Source organism: Micromys minutus (genome assembly GCF_963924665.1).
Source record: "Micromys minutus genome assembly, chromosome: 19".
In the NCBI taxonomy this organism is placed as follows: domain Eukaryota; kingdom Metazoa; phylum Chordata; class Mammalia; order Rodentia; family Muridae; genus Micromys; species Micromys minutus.
This window is the reverse complement of record NC_137954.1, coordinates 34,858,682-34,878,142: the sequence shown is the minus strand read 5'-3', so window position 1 is coordinate 34,878,142 and position 19,461 is coordinate 34,858,682. Positions and strand designations below refer to the sequence as shown.

General features: G+C 43.1%; 1 protein-coding gene across 1 annotated transcript; it reads left to right on the top strand.

Moving 5' to 3' along the window:
- Nucleotides 1–8,976: 8,976 nt before the first annotated feature.
- NCL (nucleolin) lies at nt 8,977–17,406 on the top strand. The gene is made up of 14 exons (XM_080933423.1): nt 8,977–9,133; nt 10,068–10,181; nt 11,269–11,773; nt 11,958–12,149; nt 12,250–12,339; nt 12,515–12,656; nt 13,001–13,125; nt 14,061–14,184; nt 14,695–14,849; nt 15,302–15,425; nt 15,600–15,733; nt 16,354–16,480; nt 16,845–17,065; nt 17,188–17,406. The coding sequence occupies exons 1-14, from the start codon at nt 9,116–9,118 to the stop codon at nt 17,271–17,273; spliced, it is 2,157 nt and encodes a 718-aa protein (XP_080789549.1). The 5' UTR covers nt 8,977–9,115; the 3' UTR covers nt 17,274–17,406.
- Nucleotides 17,407–19,461: the final 2,055 nt, after the last annotated feature.

Below are 19,461 nucleotides of genomic sequence, written 5' to 3'. Positions count from 1 at the left end.
ACTCTAGGCATTTATAAATATACAAAATAAATGTTATCCCTAAAACAATATTTAAGTTCCCCAGATTGTTAATGACAACATGACTCTGTCAGGTGCTATTTAAAGCTGACACTGAGGTGATTTGCATATGTGAGACATTTTTTAAAATGTTGATTTATTTAATTGTATAAGTGTATATGTGCATAAATGTATGTATATGCACCATACACATGCTGGAACTTGTGGAGGCTGGAAGATTCCCTGGAACTGGAGTTAAAGACAGCTATGAGCTACCACGTGGGTGCTGAGAATTGAACCCAGGTCTACTGCAAGAGCAAGTGCTCTTAACTATTCGGCAATTTCTTTAGATCCCAGCACACATAAATTTTTTTAAAAGATTTGTTTATTATATGTAAGTACACTATAGTTGTCTTCAGACACACCAGAAGAGGGCATCGGATCTCATTACGGATGGTTGTGAGCCACCATGTGGTTGCTGAGATTTGAACTCAGGACCTCTGGAAGAGCAGTCAGTGCTCCTAACCACTGAGCCATCTCTCTCCAGCCCACATAAGTTTTTTAATACTGGTTCTCATCTGCAAAATGAAAACATAGCTCCCCCTTCAATGTCTAACAACAGCAATTGGTTAAGTAAGTGACCTTCCTTATAATAGCTGACATTATGGTGTGTGTCACTATTCCCTTATGGTTTTATTATTGTTATTATTATTACTTTTATGTTTTTACAGTCTAGTCATGCTCTGGGTCTGCCCTCCCAAAGATCCTCATCCAAATCCTCCTACCCATCTCCTAAAGGATGTCTCCTCCCCCATGTTTTGGTTTTAATATTTTTATTTTATGTATTAGTTAGGGTTTTATTGCTGTGGACACTGTGACCAAGGCAAGTCTTACAAAGGACATTTGATTGGGGCTGGCTTACGGGTTCAGAGGTTCAGTCCATTATCATCAAGGTGGAAGCATGGCAGCATCCAGGCAGGCTTGGTGCAGGAGGAGCTGAGAGTTCTACATCTTCATCTGGAGGTTGCTCGTGGAAGACTGACTTCCAGGCAGCTAGGGTGAGGAGAACTTCCTCAGTGGACCGGGCTGATCTTAAACTCAGAGATTTACCTTGCTCTGCTGCCCAAGTGTTGGGATTAAAAGCATGCACCATTGACAATGATTTTTAAAATAATTTATTTTTATTTTATGTGCATTGGTGTTTTGTCTGCATGAATGTTTATGTGAGGGTGTTGGATCCTCTGGAACTCAAGTTACACAGTTTTGAACTGTCATGTGGGTGCTGGAAATTGAAACTGAGTCCTCTAGAAGAGCAGCTAGTGCTCTTAACGACTGAGCCATCCACCTCTCCAGCCTCGGCAATAATTTTTAAAATCAAAGCAGATATTCAAGATTGCTTGGATGTGATTGGTGGAGTCGGGTTATGGTTGGAAACTCCCTGCAGCCTTCTGTAGCTAGGTGCTCTGCAGCTTGGCCAGACGGAGACCTGGTATGCAGAAGACAGGTTAAAGCCCTATCTCCTTGGATTCTCTGAGGCAGGTTTTCTTTCTGTGGCTCTATTTTCTGTGGGAAGAGCCTACAGGAAGAGGACAGAAGCTGCTCGCTTAGTCTCCTCTGTGATCCTGTCATCCACATGAGCAAACCCCTCTGTGAGACTTTTTAAGATATTTGATGGGACTGTCTTATTTAACTGTAGCCTGAAACAATCTATTCCTAGAGGCCTCTCTCTGGGAATCTAGGATTCTTTCTCAAATCCTTTGGATTTTCTCCAGTGGGTACAATGGACAGTAGTCCAGTACACGTCAGCAGGAAGTGGGCAAGTTTGGAGCTTCTGACCCTTGAATGAAGTATTTTCCAGGTGAGATGTGGACTTGTACACGTGTAAAACAAAAGTGTATAAAAGGGTTCTTTGCTAGGTTGTAATAATAGTTAAACACAACTCTCCCTGCAATGTCTGGCAACAGCAACTGGTTAAGTGACCCTTCCTCATAGGGAACACCCTGTAATTATTAAGAATACAGCAACTGATGTAGATGGGATTATGAGATGTAGTTAATTAAAAAAAACACAGGAGAGTCCAGAACTGTGTATATAGTATAAAGGCATTTGTATAAAACACAAAAATATGGCTAACTGTAAATGGACTGAAGGAATCTTCTGCCACTGCACTGGAACCAAGGCTTTACAAGAGAGTGGAGAGGGGACTTTTGCAATTCTTTTTTTTCCCCCCTCTATTTCTGAGACTTGGTTGCAGGTGTCAGTGTACCTAGTTCTTTTTGTTCTCATTTCAAAATAAACTGTGTCCACCTATTCTTCCATGTTGGGTCTTGTGATCCTGGTTACAGGCTGGGAGGAAGGACATCATCTTCCTCCAGTTTGAGGCATTTAGGCAGCCTCCCACTTCTTTCCTTTCCAGATCCTCAATCTGGAAGTTAAAACCGTAGAGGATATGGATCTGACTTATCCTACTATTAGTACTTCGGTGTACTCATAAAAAAAGAAATAGTAATTATCACCTCCATCTAATAAATGGAAATCACTGAGGTTTAAGACTATGTGTATAAATGAGCCAAAACTCCACAATGTCCTGTTCATTATATGCCATAATGGTTCTTACAAAGATGTCTGCACAGAAGCATTACCTTTTTCCAATGCAGTCAATTCTTGAAGTCGATTGATTGTCTTTCTCTGATGCTTACTTGGCAAATGTAGTGGCTATTTCTGGTTGTGAACTTGACCATATCTGGAATGAACCACAATCCAGAATTGGGAAGCCCACCTTTGATCTTGAGGCACAGAGGCTAAGAATCTTAGGAAACTAAGGCAAGGAGATCACTATTTGGATTCTGCAGACAGCAAATTCCTCTCTTGGGTGTGTTACTCAGGCCCATTTACCAAGTGACTCGGAAAGCTGCTAGTTTTGTGTAGGACCTGGAACAGGAGAAGGCTCTTCAGCAAGTCCAAGCTGCTGTGCAGGCTGCTCTACCCCTTGGACCATACGATCCAGCAGACCCAATGGTACTTGAGGTGTCAGTGGCAGATAGAGATGCTCTTTGGAGCCTCTGGCAGGTCCTGTAGGTGAGTCACAGAAGAGACCTTTGGGATTTTGGAGCAAAGCTCTACCATCATCTACAGACAACTATTCTCATTTGAAAAACAGCTCTTGGCCTGCTATTGGGCCTTAGTGGAAACTGAATGTTTGACAATAGAACACCGAGTTACCATGTGGCCTGAATTGCCCATCATGAGCTGGGTGCTATCAGACCCTCCAAGTCATAAAGTAGGGTGTGCACAGCAGCAGTCTGTTATCAAATGGAAATGGTATATACATGATTGGGCCTGGGCAGGTCCTGAAGGCACACGCAAGTTACATGAAGAAGTTGTTCAGATGTCTATGGGTTCTACTCCTGTTACAATCCATCTGCTGCCAAGCATGTACCTATAGCCTCATGGGGTGTTCCCTATGATAGGCTGACTGAAGAAGAGAAGACTAGGACCTGATTTACTGATGGCTCTGCACGTTATGCAGGTACCACCCAGAAGTGGACAGCTGCAGCATCACAACCCTTTCTGGGACAACCCTGAAAGATACAGGTGAAGGAAAATCTTCACAGTGGGCAGAACTTCGGGTAGTATATATGGTATTACAATTTGTTTGGAAGAAGAAATGGACAGATGTACGATTGTTCACTGACTCATGGGCTATAGCCAATGGATTGGTTGGATGGTCAGGGACTTGGAAAGATCACGATTGGAAAATTGGTGAGAAAGACATCTGGGGAAGAAGTATGTGGATAGATCTCTCCAAATGGGCAAAGGATGCGAAGATATTTGTGCCCCATGTAAATGCTCACCGAAAGGTGACTTCAGCTGAGGAGGAGTTTAATAAACAAGTGGATAATATGACCCGTTCTGTGGAAAGCCAGCCTCTTTCCCCAGCCATCCCTGTCATTTCTCAATGGGCACATGAACAAAGTGGCCATGGTGGCCGAGATGGAGGTTATTTATACTTGGGCTCAACAACATGGACTTCTACTCACCAAGGCTGACCCGGTACAGCTGCTGCTGAATGCCAGATCTGCCAACAGCAGAGACCAACACTGAGCCCCAGATATGGCACCATTCCTAGAGGTGACCAGCCAGCAACCTGGTGGCAGGTTGACTACATTGGACCACTTCCTCCATGCAAAGGACAACGCTTTGACCTTACTGGAATAGATACTTATTCTGGTTATGGATTTACCTTTCCTGCACGTAATGCTCTGCCAAAACCACCATCTGTGGACTTACAGAATGCCTTATCCATCGTCATGGTATTCCACACCGTATTGCTTCTGACCAAGGAACTCATTTCACAGCCAGAGGAGTGTGACAGTGGGTCCACAATCACGTAATCCACTGGTCTTACCATGTTTCTCATCACCCTGAAGCAGCTGGTCTGATAGAAAGATGGAATGGCCTTTTGAAGACACAGTTACAGTGCCAATTAGGTGGCAGCAGTATGGAGGGCTGGGGCAGAGTTCTTCAGAAGGCAGTATATGCTTTAAATCAGCGTCCAATATAGTACAGTTTCTCCCATAGCCAGGAAACATGGGTCCAGGAATCAAGGGATGGAAAAGGGAATAGTTCCACTTACTATCACTCCTAGTGACCCGCTAGGAAAATTTTTGCTTCCTGTCCCCTCAACTCTAGGTTCTGCTGGCCTAGAAGTTTTGGTTCCAGAGGGAGGAGTGCTCCTACTAGGAGCCACAACAAACATTCCATTGAACTGGTCATTTTGGGATTCTAATGCCATTAAACCAACAGGCTAAGAAGGGAATAACAGTATTAGGAGGGGTGATAGATCCAGATTACTATGGAGAAATTGGATTGCCTCTCCACAATGGAGGTAAGAAGGATTATGTCTGGAGTGCAGGAGATCCCTTAGGGTGTCTCTTAGTACTACAGTGTCCTGCGATTAAAGTCAATGGGAAACTACAACAGCCTTATCCAAGCAGGATGACAAAGAACACAGAACCATCAGGAATAAAGGTATGGGTCACTCCTCCAGGAAAAGAGCCAAGACCTGCTGAGGTGCTTGCAGAGGGTGGAGGAAATACAGAATGGGTAGTAGAGGAAGGTAATTATAAATCCCAGCTAAGGCCACGTAACCAGTTGCAGAAAAGAGGGTTATAAAGTAATATGAATGTTCCTGTCTTATTTTGTTAAGAACACATTTGTAACATCAATTGGTATTTAAGTTGAGACACTAAAAGAATGTTCCTAAGGGACATTGCTCCATTGTAATTTACAAATGTTTTTTCAATTGTATGAAGAATAGTTATCTCGTGTTAGGCATATTCATGACTTTGTCATTGTTTCATGTGAATATGAGATATTATTTGTGTCAAGTTGACAAGGGGTGGATTGTAGTGGCTATTTCTGGTTGTGAACTTGACCATATCTGGAATGAACCACAATCCAGAATTGGGAGGCCCACCTTTGATCTTGATCTTGAGGCATAGAGACTAAGAATCTTAGGAAACCAGGGCAAGGAGATCACTAAGATCAAGGTCATCTGGGACAAGCAAATCCCAGATCCAGGTGTGGTGCTATACACCTTTAATCTGGGACACACCTTCAGTTGGAGACCTATATAAGGACACTGGAACAAGGAAGGCACTCTCTCTCTTTCTTGGCCTGCCTGCCTTGTGGGGCTCTGCCTGCTTGCCTTATGGGACCGAGCATCTGCTAGATCCTTGGACTTCACAGCTGCTGCCAGCCATTGTAAAGGAATTGGACTACAGACTGTAAGTCACTAATAAATACCTTGCTATATAGAGACTATTCATAAGTTCTGTGACTCTAGAGAACCCTAATACAGCAAGCTATTTGTTTTTGAGACCAGGTTGGCCTCAAACTCCCAGAGATCCCTGAGTGGTAGAATTAAAGACATGTAACACCAGCACTGGCCAATAATTTGGAGTTTAAGACAGCTTCTCTCCTTCCTTGCCCCTTTGTGCCTACTACCTATCTGGACTTTCTTCCCTTTCAAAGACAGTTTATTCTCCCAAGACACCAGAACAGAGGGCTATCTTTAATTCATGCCCCTGCTCCAGTCATTAATTGGGCAACTGAAACAGCTGACAGTAAGTCTTGCCTTCCACAACTTAAACATGTGCTATCTATTTACACTGCTACAAGAATCCATCCATATCTGCTCCTTTGTTCAGGAAGTGGCCCTTCATTCAAGATTTCTTCCTTATTTAATTTACCCCTATAATTACTGCACTGAGAGCCTGTGGCAGGAGGATCACCCCAAATTCAAAGCCACACTAGGTAGGCCACACAATCAGTTCTAGACCAGCCTAGAGTAAGACACTGAAAGAAAAAAAAAGATCTTTCTCACATATGCTTGCCTCAATTCTTCTATGGACATCTGCTGGGACCCTAATAGTCATTAGGAAATCCTTCAAAATCACTGGGATTACAGATATGCCACCATGTTTGGTTGTTTTGAATCTTGCTCACTCATCATTCATGTAGGATCTTGTTTTGTAGCCCAGCCTGGCCTGGAACTCAGTACTTAACTTGTTAATTCAGGCCTCAACTTTATTGCAATTCTTCTGCATTAGCCTTTCAAATGCTGCGATTATGGGTATCTACTGTGCCTAACTTTTTTTGGTACCTTATGTGGTATATTCATAACTGAGTTTTCAGTTAGTACTTCTGAAATCCAGGTGTAGAGGAACATGCCTGTAACACCAATAGTCAGAAGGCAGTGGCAGAAACACTATTTCCAGGTGCCTTAACCCTGCCCAGGGCTGGCACAACCCACAACGGACTAGGCCTTCCCATATATTAATCACTAATTGACAAAATGCTTTACAGCTGAATTTTAGGAAGACGTTTCCTTTTTTGAGGTTCCTTCCTTTCTGATGACTCTTGCTTCTGTCAATGACTCTTGCTTAAGCCAACCTGGGCTTACCTAAACAGATCATGTCAGAAAGGAAAAAAAAAATTGTCGAGTTGTGCTGTCAGACACTGGAACTAAGAGAAAAGCACATTTAAATAAATGGTAGGACCTTTAGCGTGGGGAACTGACTTAGAGATTTTGTTATTCTTTTGCCCCTTGATCTTTAAGCCTGCTCTACTTGGGACAGGAAGATGACTTAGCAGATAAAGTACTTGCAGCAAAAGCATGAGGACTCAAGTTCAGAGCCCTGATATCCCTGTAAAAAGAATGGGGAGTGGGGAGCAGAGACAGAAGGAGGATCTCTGGCATCTGCTATCCAGCCTATTTAACCATAAAAGGTAAGATTCAATAAGAGATCCTGTTTAAAAATAAGGTAGAGAAGGGCTGGGTCACAAGTGCAAGCCTCTTGACACTTTACACCAGAGGGCTGATTAAAGCCCAGATAGACTGGATTGACAAAGAGAAGCAACGTCTCCGTTGTTGAGATTCACCCATGCCATTTTACACTCACAGCTCTTTTTTTTTTTTTTTTTTTTGGTTTCCTCCCGAATGCCTTTAGCTTGCTCTGCTTGGAAATATCCAGGGTCTTCCTCATAACATGCTTCCCATCCCTCTACCCAAGCGTCTGTCTCCCTGGCTCCATACTATACAGTTCAAGGTGTGACTGGGACAAATCCCCCCACCACCACTGGTCCCCATCTCTAGCCCTGACCAGAGAGCCCTTGTGTGTAGCGGTAGCTGTCCTACACCACGTTGGGAAGGCCTTAGTAAACATCACGAAGTGACTATTTCTACTCATCAAGAAAGGCCCGTGTTCAGATAGAAAACTTGGGGACCCAACACATCCCACTTGAGTTAAAATCTCTCGAGGTTGTCAGGTGTGACGGCATACGCCTTTAAAATGACTATCGAGGAGGGGGCAGGAGGATCTCTGAGTTCGAGGCCAGCTTGGATTAAAGAGGGAGTCCCGGGGCAGCCAGGGCTACACAGAGAAAACCTGTCTCAAAAAATAAAAATCTCCTAGGTTGGGCCAGGCGTGCCCACGCAGGTTGAGGCTAGCCTGGTCTAGTGTGCTCTAGGACAGAGCAAATAATGAGGCCCTATCTCCATCCCCGAAAACATCCCCACAGGTGATTTTTAGTCGATATTGTCAGCTGATGGAGGGCACCTGTCTGCTACGCTTGGGACCAGTTAGTTGCAATCCACTTAAATCAACTCAAGCAAACTCACTTGTCCTCTCGCCATGGAGGGAACTTGTGGGAAGTCTCAGGTAAGCCGAGCACTTCTCCCCACCACACATCAGGAAGTCGCCTCTCTAAACTTGGAGTTATACCTACCGCGCCAGGTCAGAGAGTAAATGGACTGTTTGTACACTGCACACACACACGCGCGGGCAAATGCTTTTATTGGGAGCTCTCAGGAAGGCGGTGGCTCGCATCAGACCCCCATAGCCGAGAGAACGTTCTCGGCACCACGGAGAGCAGGCCAAGGCCCGCTAATCGGCCCGAATAAACTCTAGGCCTTCCGGCGCTCTCCAACAGGACCGCGCGGCGAACGCTCTAGGCCCCTGCGAAGTCCACCGTGGGGCGCATGCTTCCGCAGCCCGGGGAAAATCCCCGAGAAACGTCCAGTCCACCCGAGCATAGAGGTTCATGCAGCGACCGGATACTTGAGGGAATCCCGGCCACGCTGCCAACTACTCAAGCCGCGCCAAACTCGCGCGTTTCACTGCGCAGGCGTGTGGAGAGCGGGCCGCTCCGGAACATTCAAAAGGGCCAGCACACCGGCCAGTCAACGTCCGCCTTGGCCAAAACTAGTCCCGCCCTTAGGAGCAGACGTCAGACTCCGCCCCTAACAGCCCCGCCTTCCCCACGGCGTAGGCCCGCCCCACGCTGTCCTGGGTTAAGGCTCGCGGTTGGCTCGGGAAACGGACGCGAGTTGTGGTTGGTGGAGGCGGGGTCACGAGGACACCTTCGTCGCCTTTCCAGAGGCGATTACTGGGCAGGCTCAGTCTTTTGCCTCAGACGCTAGCTGTAGCTGGAAGGCGGTTGTACGTGCTCCGGAGTCTTCATTACCCGCCGCTGCAGTCGCCTTCGCGTGGGTTCCGCTAAGCTCTTCTGAGCTGCTCGCTCTCCACGCACGCCGTCGCCACAATCCGCCATCATGGTGAAACTCGCAAAGGTAAGAGGCCTTGCGCGCGGATACCAACGACTAGGCCTGCTTTCTGAGGGACGCGCGCGCGCCCGTTGCGGAGGGGAGGAGGGCCTTCGCGCAGTCCCGGGCGCGTTCGAGGGCGCCATGCTGAGGGGAAGTCTCGCGCGACTAGCGGGAGGTCTCGCGGTGTTTAGCCTCAGACTTGAAGATGAGAAGAGCTGAGGCAGGTTCCGGGAGGGCGATGTCGAGTGCACCGGGAACGGGGGTCGCTGTGAGGGGAAAGCGGAGGAGCTAAGTGCGGAGAGGGGCGCAGGCCCCGGCACGTGAAGAGAGGACATCCTCGAGCGGCCAGCGCTCCAGGGGCCCCGCCTCCCAGCGCACGTGCTCCGGTGCGCGGCCCGCCACGTGGGTTGCTGCGCTCCGCACGTGTCGCGCGTCCGGGGCAGTGAGGGAGTGTCGCTACATCGGGGAGGGACAGTAGGGGTTAGGTGGGTTGCCCAGCGACCCGCTGTCTCTGACCGTGACGGGTAGATCGGCACATGGTGGGCTCCTAAGGTAGCGCTTGGTGACCCTCTTGGTGACTCCACGTGGTTTGGCTATAAGCGTGAGAAAGTAGGAAGTACTTGGGTTGCCGAGGTGCTTCTTTTAAGAGGTACTTTCGAGATATTCCCCTTCCCCAGAAAATAATCTAGGGTATTACCTTTCACTGGATTTTTTATTTTTTTGGTGGAAGGTGCAAGAAAATAAAAGGCTACGTCTAGTAAACTTTAAAAACTGTGGCTGTTTCCTGGTGAAAAGTTCTGTTTGGTTAGTTGTGAGAAGGGAAAAAATTATGCACGGTTCACGGAGAAATGAGTGTCATGCCTGGCCGATAGGAACTGTGTTGTTCTTTAGTAAGAAAGAAAGTGGTGGCTGAAGAAAAGTGGCTTAAAATGCGAGTGTGATATTTGTGCACTTGTAGGCCGGCAAAACCCACGAGTCCAAGAAAATGGCTCCTCCCCCAAAGGAGGTGGAAGAAGATAGTGAGGATGAAGAAATGTCAGAAGATGAAGATGACAGCAGTGGAGAAGAGGAGGTAGGAAGCTATGAATGTCTAGAATTCTTAGAAATTCAGGACTTTAATATGTAATAAATGGTTGAGTGGCAAGTTCTTTGTTGCTCTTGATTTTCATTTTGAGTATAACAGTTGATTTGGAAGTTTCATATGCTGTATGGAGTAGAGTTCCCCTCTACTCCATACAGCATATGATTTGTGGGGTTGTTATCTTTCCATTTTTGGAAGATGGCTAATTCTAGCCTAATTTTTATTCAGTACATGGTCACTTTGCTTCATGAATTTTGACAAGACTTGAGACTGTAGACCAGCCTAACCTCAGATAGATTCTCCTGAGTTAGGTATTAGCCACAGTAAATGATAGGAAGATGAGTTAGAAACTCAGGCCAATTTAGGTGGAACTGAAGGGTTTCAATTAGGTGGCACCTTGTGGGGTTTTTTTCTCTTATAAGCTGGGCGTTATTTAGATGAGAGGGTAGCTTAGAAAATTCTTGCTCTCTAAGAAAAATTTATCATTCCTAGCACTCTCACATGTTTTGTTTTTGCCATACTGGTCCCTGTTAAGGGGCTTCAGCTTATTGTATGAATTTTTATGCCAGTCATTGTTCAAAATCTATTGTGTGGATAGAGAGCTACTAATTACCCATTTGCTCAATCCTTAAGACTCACAGGAGACAGTAACAGGAAGAATTTTGAATTCTCAGTAAGCTGGGAGTACATAGTGAAACCTTGTTTCAAAACAGGTTTTTATGGTCATGATCAATCATATTTCTTAGAAAAGTTCAGGTGCTGAGTTAGAGTCCAGTTTTTAAGCATTGAGAGCCTTGAAGCCTTACTTCAAGGTTTAACATTTATACTTATCTATGAGTGCATTAAGTGTGCGTGGTTCCCTCATACTAGAATGTAGTTTCTAGTCTCCTACAATCTCCTGCAATGCAGCCACATTACAGCCGCATGTGGATGTTACACTTGTTACAAGAGTTACAAGTGTTTTCCCAGTTCTTGATTTTTTAAAAACATATCTAATGTCCATCCTCTTGTGCTCAAAGTTAAGATCTTAACATAGCATTGAATATAGAGGAATGCTTATTATTTGTTTGCTTTCAAGGTTGTTATCCCTCAGAAAAAAGGCAAAAAGGCTACCACAACTCCAGCAAAGAAGGTGGTTGTTTCACAAACAAAAAAGGCTGCAGTTCCCACTCCAGCTAAGAAAGCAGCTGTTACCCCAGGCAAAAAGGCAGCAGCCACACCAGCCAAGAAAGCTGTTACACCAGCAAAAGTAGTTCCAACACCTGGTAAGAAGGGAGCTGCACAATCAAAGGCATTGGTACAAACTCCTGGTAAAAAGGGAGCTGTCACACCAGCCAAGGGTGCTAAAAATGGTAAGAATGCCAAGAAGGAAGACAGTGATGAAGATGAAGATGACAGTGATGAGGAGGATGAGGATGATGAAGATGATGATGAGGAGGAGGAGGAGGAAGAAGATGAATTTGAGCCACCCGTAGTAAAAGGAATGAAACCAGCAAAAGCAGCTCCAGCTGCTCCTGCCTCAGAGGATGAGGATGAGGAAGACGATGATGAGGATGATGATGAGGATGAAGAGGAGGAAGATGGTGAGTTAGAGCTTAGGATAGTGAGAGTATTGCATGTACATTTTATGCCCTCTTTCATGATTAGATTGGAAACACATTTTGTGCTCTTTCCATAACTTTATGGGGTTTTTTTAAATATTTGTAGTATTTATGTTGTCTGGATTGGTAGCAAATTCATTTGCCTGCTAAGCTATCTTTCTTTCAGACTCTGAGGAAGAAATTATGGAGATCACACCAGCAAAAGGAAAGAAAGCTCCTGCAAAAGTTGTTCCTGTGAAAGCCAAGAGTGTGGCTGAGGAGGAGGAGGATGATGAGGAAGAGGATGAAGATGAAGAAGAAGATGATGATGAAGAGGAGGAGGAAGATGAGGAAGAAGAGGAGGAGGAAGAGGAGGAAGGTAACCAAATTAACTTTTAAAGTATGTGCTGACCTAAGTAATGCTTAATGTAAATGCTAAAATGTCTGCCTACTCATGAATGACATTTTTAAACATCCAGAACCTGTTAAAGCAGCACCTGGAAAACGGAAGAAGGAGATGACCAAGCAGCAGAAAGAAGCCCCTGAAGCCAAGAAACAGAAAGTAGAAGGTAAGCCTGCAAAACTGGGATATGAGATCCAAGTAGCAATAGCACAAGTGATGAATAACAAAGGGACTTAATACTGAAACCTGGGGTTGAAATGCAATATACTGATGTGCTATATAGTTTATGATGAAATGCATTTGTCATGTGCTTGAGTGGACTAAGTTAATTTTCTGTGTAGGCTCAGAACCAACTACACCTTTCAATCTGTTCATTGGAAACCTTAATCCAAACAAGTCTGTTGCTGATTTAAAAGTTGCTATCAGTGAACTTTTTGCTAAACATGATCTTGCTGTTGTGGATGTCAGAACTGGTACAAATAGGTAAGTTTTTTTATTCAATGTTATATGCGTATCAGTATTTTTACCTTCTAGTTGTGTTCTTCCATGCCCTTAAGCATGGGGAGATATATAAAGCTACTTTTATATATCTTAGTTGTCTTCTCTCGTGCCCTTAAACACAGAGATAGATAAGGAACTACAGTAATAAAGATTAGATAGGACCTGCAGTTTCTGAAGTTGCCCTGTTTGATTGACTTCGTGGTGTTAAATAGCAATTATCTAGTTTCATTTTGTTAGTGCTATACATGCTGCCTATGTGCACACCACATGGTACAAGTGTAAGATCACCCTCTTCTGCATATAATCTTGTTTTTTCCATCTTCAAGGAAATTTGGTTATGTGGACTTTGAGAATGCTGAAGACTTAGAAAAGGCCTTGGAGCTTACTGGTTTAAAAGTGTTTGGCAATGAAATTAAACTAGAAAAGCCAAAAGGAAGAGACAGTAAGAAAGGTATGTAAAATGGTCTGGTTAACTTGATACAGAGACTTAGGCAGTCTTACCCCCATCTCCCTTAGTTTCATTCTCATTGTAAACCAGTGAAATGACATGGATCATGTGGTGTCTGACAAGTTTGACTCCTGATAAATATATGTCAGTACTAGCAGGATGGATAATTTATTGAGTAAAGATGCTTGTTATAAAGTTTGCTCTCTAGAAGCCACATGAAGAGAGAAGAACCATCTAGTACTCAGAAGGCAGAGGCAGGGGATTCTGAGTTTGAGGCCCACCCCCACCCAAAAAAAGGAATTAAAGCGATTCTAGGAGAGCCAGGGATATCATACAGAGGAACACTCCAAACAACAAACGACATGTGTTGTCCTCTGACCACATGTGCATCATGGCATGCTTGAAGCTTACCTGATTTTAAAGTGTTTCTTTTGAACCTGGGCTTTCTGTATGTATGCTAGGCTAGCACTTGAAAAACCTGCTGCACATTCTCAGTTCCTTTTATAAGGTAGCTGTGTACTTAATTTGCAGTCTAAGTATCATGCTTACTAATATAGAATGTTTATATGAGTGATAAGGTATCTTACTTAGAGATGAAGACTAAGTCAAAATAGGCTTGATTCTTATGCAACTTAATACATACAGTCTAGGAGAACATTATATACATGAAAACAAGTAGGAGATAAGCCTGGTGTCCAGGGAGGACTTGAGAGCCTCATCTGACTGAAACTTGGCAGAAAGAAGTTTGAGTCACCAGGTGCTGACAATTGAACATAGGTTCTTACTTAGGTCCACTTTATGCAAAGCGCTAGTAATCATCAAGCCACCTCTCCATCCCTTATGCCATCATTTTTTAGCATAGAAATTCCTTGCCCTTTAGAGGAACTATTTGCTTTATTCTCTTGTGACTTATGCTTACTTAAATCTTTTCAATATAGTTCGAGCTGCAAGAACACTTTTAGCCAAAAACCTCTCTTTCAACATCACTGAGGATGAATTAAAAGAAGTCTTTGAAGATGCCATGGAAATCAGATTAGTCAGTCAGGATGGGAAAAGTAAAGGGTATGTTTTATGTCTTTTAAGTGTTAACTTTTACTAACAGTTTTAGAATTTAGTGTCATCTTCCCCTCCCCGCCCTTAATAGTCTCAAGTAGTCTGTGCTACCCTCAAACTTAATTTCATAACCAGAAAACTATATACCCTGTCTTCTGGCCTCCACCTCATAGGTTCTGAGATTAAAAATGCTTAACTGGTTTTGAAACTGATTTACAGGCTGGCCTGGATCCCAATCGACATCTTTGACCACCAGTAATATCCTTCCCTATTTTATGAGAGAAATGTGATTCTAGGAAGTTCAGCCTATCATCCGCTCTTTTTCTTCCTTACATAATAGTAAGGCCAGTTTAAAGGATAATTTTAAAGATGAGCTAATAGAGTAAAAACAGTATAAGCTGTTTTAGTCATACCACCTTTGTCAGTCACTTAAGTCCTTACATTTGTGAGGTTATCATAACTGATCCTTGTGACATTTTGTCTAACATATTAAGTGTACTCTGCTTATCTCTATTTCAGGATTGCTTATATTGAATTTAAGTCTGAGGCTGATGCAGAAAAAAACTTGGAAGAAAAGCAGGGAGCAGAAATTGATGGGCGATCTGTTTCACTCTACTACACTGGAGAGAAAGGACAAAGGCAAGAGAGGACTGGAAAGAATAGCACCTGGAGTGGTAAGTTAAAAGGGTTAATTATAGTAGGGGTGGGAAGCATTTGCATCTTTATACTTTTAAGTACTTTATGATGAATAGAATTACCTCATAGCTGGTGTTTAGTATGCATGAATGAAAGCTATTTGAAATAATTTCTGATGGAGTGTAGTAGGCAAAAACAGCTTTCTGTGTACATTTTCTACTTTAAATGGCTTAAACTATTTAGGAAAAAATACTCTAGGAAAATAAAGAACAGTCGTTTAGTTAGAGTAAAAATGAAAGGAGCAAGAAGGGCACTGCTGTATATAATGGATATACACAGGTGATGACAGTCGTAGGATATGGTTCATGGCTGAAGTCATTAACATGCCGCCACCTTTTGTGGAATAGGTTGTTGGAACTTTCCTATGTGGCCCACTTACTGAGTGCTTTAATATACACACCATGCTAATGTGATAACTTTATACTTGCAGGTGAATCAAAGACTTTGGTTTTAAGTAACCTTTCCTACAGTGCAACAGAAGAAACTCTTCAGGAAGTATTTGAGAAAGCAACTTTTATTAAAGTGCCCCAGAACCCACATGGCAAATCTAAAGGGTAAAAGAAATTTTTATCTTAGATGTGGGCTGGACATACTCTTATGTCTAAGATAAGACTGTCCTGTTACCTAAAGTGTTTTAGCTATACAAAGGACAGTACATATTGATAGCATTGGTAATTACCTGCTGATGTTTCTAAGCTTTATTCTGAAAACTGACTTTCAACCCTCAGGTATGCATTTATAGAATTTGCTTCATTTGAAGATGCTAAAGAAGCTTTAAATTCCTGTAATAAAATGGAAATTGAAGGCAGAACAATCAGGCTGGAGTTGCAAGGACCCAGGGGATCACCTAATTCAAGAAGTCGTAAGTTCCTTGACATGGTGTGACTTGGGTTAGGTGACATTTTTTTGATTTTTTTTTTTTTTTTTTTTTTTTTTTTTTTTTTTAAGGTGCTCATTTGGGGCTGGCTTAATGTTGTTGCTGAGTAAATGACAACTGGATATGATGACTGATTACCTGAGAAATAATTGATGAAATCTCAAGAAAATTCCTCTAGATAGTCAAGTTCTGATCCAGCTATGTCAACTCAAAGCAGCAACTTTAGATTAGATTTGATTGCCCTCTGAGTTTACTTAGATGTATCTGATCCAGTGTAGTCTTTTTTTTTTAACCTCAATTTACCTTCATTAATTACTTTTTCTGGTATAAGACATTGTAAAGAAAAGACAGACATTGTACAAAGTCAGTGTACTTGGATGGCTCAGCCGTTAGAGCACTGATGCTTTATCTGGGTTCAAATCCCAGCACCACATGGCATCTCATCTGTAATACTTAAGATCTGACACCCTCAGAGATGTAATGAATACAGACAAAATACCAAAGGACACAAATTTTTTTAAAGGAATTTACTTCAGTTGAAAATGGCAGTACTCACCAAGGGTTTATAGTGAGTCCTCTAAAATTTGGGGTTTTTTTTCTTCCAGAGCCATCCAAAACTCTGTTTGTCAAAGGTCTTTCTGAGGATACCACTGAAGAGACCTTAAAAGAATCATTTGAGGGCTCTGTTCGTGCAAGAATAGTCACTGATCGGGAAACTGGTTCTTCTAAAGGGTAAGAATACATCGTGCTGCTTCTTTTTGGCAAATGCGTGGAGAACTTGGGTCTTGTTCTCTCTTCTCATTGAGCTCCTTTCTGTCAACCAGTGACAGATTATGGATTCGCACGAGAAGAAAAGAGAGTTCACAGAACTAGCATTTATCTTCTGTTATTGCAGAAGGTGTATTTGGCTGTTATGTGAGACATTCTGAAATGCTGGGGGGTTTTTTTGTTTTTGTTTGTTTTTTTTTTTTTTTTTTTTTTTTTTTTTGTCCCAAAGAGTACTTAATGGTCACTCTTTAGGATGACTTGGTGCTTATTGTGCTACTTTAAAATGTGCTTATTTAATTTAAAATGAATGTTTTTTACTGTGTTTTAGGTTTGGTTTTGTAGACTTTAATAGTGAGGAAGATGCCAAAGCTGCCAAGGAGGCCATGGAAGATGGAGAAATTGACGGAAACAAAGTTACCTTGGACTGGGCCAAACCTAAGGGTGAAGGTGGCTTTGGTGGCCGAGGTGGAGGCAGAGGTTTCGGAGGCAGAGGTGGTGGCAGAGGTGGAAGAGGCGGATTTGGTGGAAGAGGCCGGGGAGGCTTTGGAGGTAAGGAAGGGAAAACACTGAACCTCCATGTAATTCCTAACCTGTGTTGTAATCAACCACCTTGAGTGGTGAGTTCAGTTCCTAATTGCATTGCCCTTTCATGATGTTTTTCCTTCCTATAGGCAGAGGAGGCTTCCGAGGTGGCAGAGGAGGAGGAGGAGGAGGAGGAGACTTCAAGCCACAAGGAAAGAAGACGAAGTTTGAATAGTTCCTTCCATCCCATTCTTTTCCCTCTTCATTTTAAAGAAAGGACTCTGGTGTTTTTACTCTGTTACCTGTTCAATGACAGAGCCTTCTAAGGACATTCCAAGACAGTAAAGATCCTAAACTCTGTTGCCAGACTTAATACTTCCTAGAGGTTTCATTGGATTGTTGCTTAAGAGCTTGGCGAGATCAATCCTACCCGGTGGGAATTTGAGTTGTATTCCTACTGCTTTCCAGCTACAAATGTGGAAATTAGTTGTGGGAGGCAGCTTCGTCATGATGCTGATCTGGAAGATTTATTTAATATATCATTGTACCTTAGATGAATATGTACTGGTTGACAGAGAACATGGATCAATGTTAGACATGCCATACAAGAGCTTATATGGTATACGATTCTATTCCCAGCACAATATGAACAGTACAGTGTAATTTGAAATGACCTGGACAAGTCATGGTGCCCCATTGGGTTGAAAATTAACATAGCCAGCCAGGTATGATAACACATGCCTTTAACCCCAGCACTTGTGAGTGAGAGGCAGGCAAATCAGAGTTCAAGACCAGCCTGGTGTGCAGAGTGAGTTCCAGAACAGTCAGAGTTGTTTATTAGAGAAACAGGCCTGTCTGGAAGAACCAAGGGGCTGGAAAAAAACTCACAGGCAACCAAATACAGTTTTGGCCGAGTACCAAATCTCAGCAGCCAGGTGGTAGTGACATAATCCAATCCCACAGGGGGCAAAGGCAGTTCAATGTCTGATGGGTCTGCAAAGCTGAGTTTGCAAGACAAGGATGCATAGAAACCCTGTCTTGAAAAACCCAAAGCCAACCTGTCAAATAAGTGTAACGCATGGGTACCTAGATAGAAACTATTTCCTATAGGTGTTTTTACATGTCCCATTCCAAACAAATTGACTTTACAGAAAGGCCAGTCTGATATTTGGTGAGACCCTTTCTCAAGCCACTGTAGGGTTATTTACTCTTAGAGAACCTGCCTGGTGGCTTCAGTATGTGGTGTGACCTGCACTCTGTCCTGTCTAAAGGTGAGGTAGGATGGCACGGGCGTTAGACTTGTATAATGGGGAGCAGTTTGGTGGGGTTTCTTTTTTTTCTGTGTGGAGGGGAGCTCTTGATTATGCTAGCCTCATAAAGTTAATGGCTTGTAACTGAAGGCTGCCTTTAATTCCAGAAGGCAGACCAATTTGAGGCTATCCTGAAGAGATCCAGAAAAGCCAGGGCTACACAAAGGCCCCAGTACTGTAAAAAAGGCACAACTCTGGTGCTAACACTTTTTTTTTTTTTTTTTTGGTGGATTGAGGAGATAGTTAATTTGTAGGATCATTTGATTTACAGTCGAACAGCTCCCCCTCTCCCTAAACAAGAGGGACTTGGTAGACGTTTTATAAAAGCAGTAAACTCCCTTCTTGAAATGGTTAGCTTTTCTTGATTTCCCAGCAGGTGGCAACATAGTTAATCTGCCTCTACCTAATACTAAATAATGCATTCTGGTGGTATAATAGCCACAGCATTGTGTAGCAAAGCTTTTTGTAATTGAAAGATTCACTCCTGACTATTTCTTGCCTGCTGTTGGTTATGTACCCTAGCCTATCAATGTGGGTTATTTCCTTAAAGTGCTAGTGATTTGGGGTTACCTATATCATCTGCTTGAACGTATTCAACTCTTAGGAACATAGGCTGGTGTTAGGGGCATAGCTCTTGACCCTATAATGAAATGGGAAGAAGGTGAGACCTTGAAGATTAAAGTTTTCTCCTTTAATGTGGGTTTTTGACCTGAATGTATGGGTGCTCTGTATACCTGTACCAGAGGCTAGAAGAGGGGGTCAGATTGTTTTGGAACCAGGACAATGAGCATGGGGAATTGAACTTGGATTTATTTATGGAAGAGTAGCAAGTATTCAATTGATAAGCTAGCTCACAGATAGATGAACATCTAACAGGCTAGTTTCATCCAGTTAGTGGTAAACCCCTAGCCATGAAATAAGATGATGAGACTGGTTCCAGAGAATACCCAACATACTGTAAGAGGGGATACAAGGTTAACATGTTGTGTTCTATCCTACCTTCTGAAGCAGGGTCTCTTGATTTCTAACTACATACTCTACAAGTTTCCAACTACTTCTGGCAATAGAAGGGGATGAGTGCATGCCATTTCAGTGGCTTTTTATCTGGGTTTC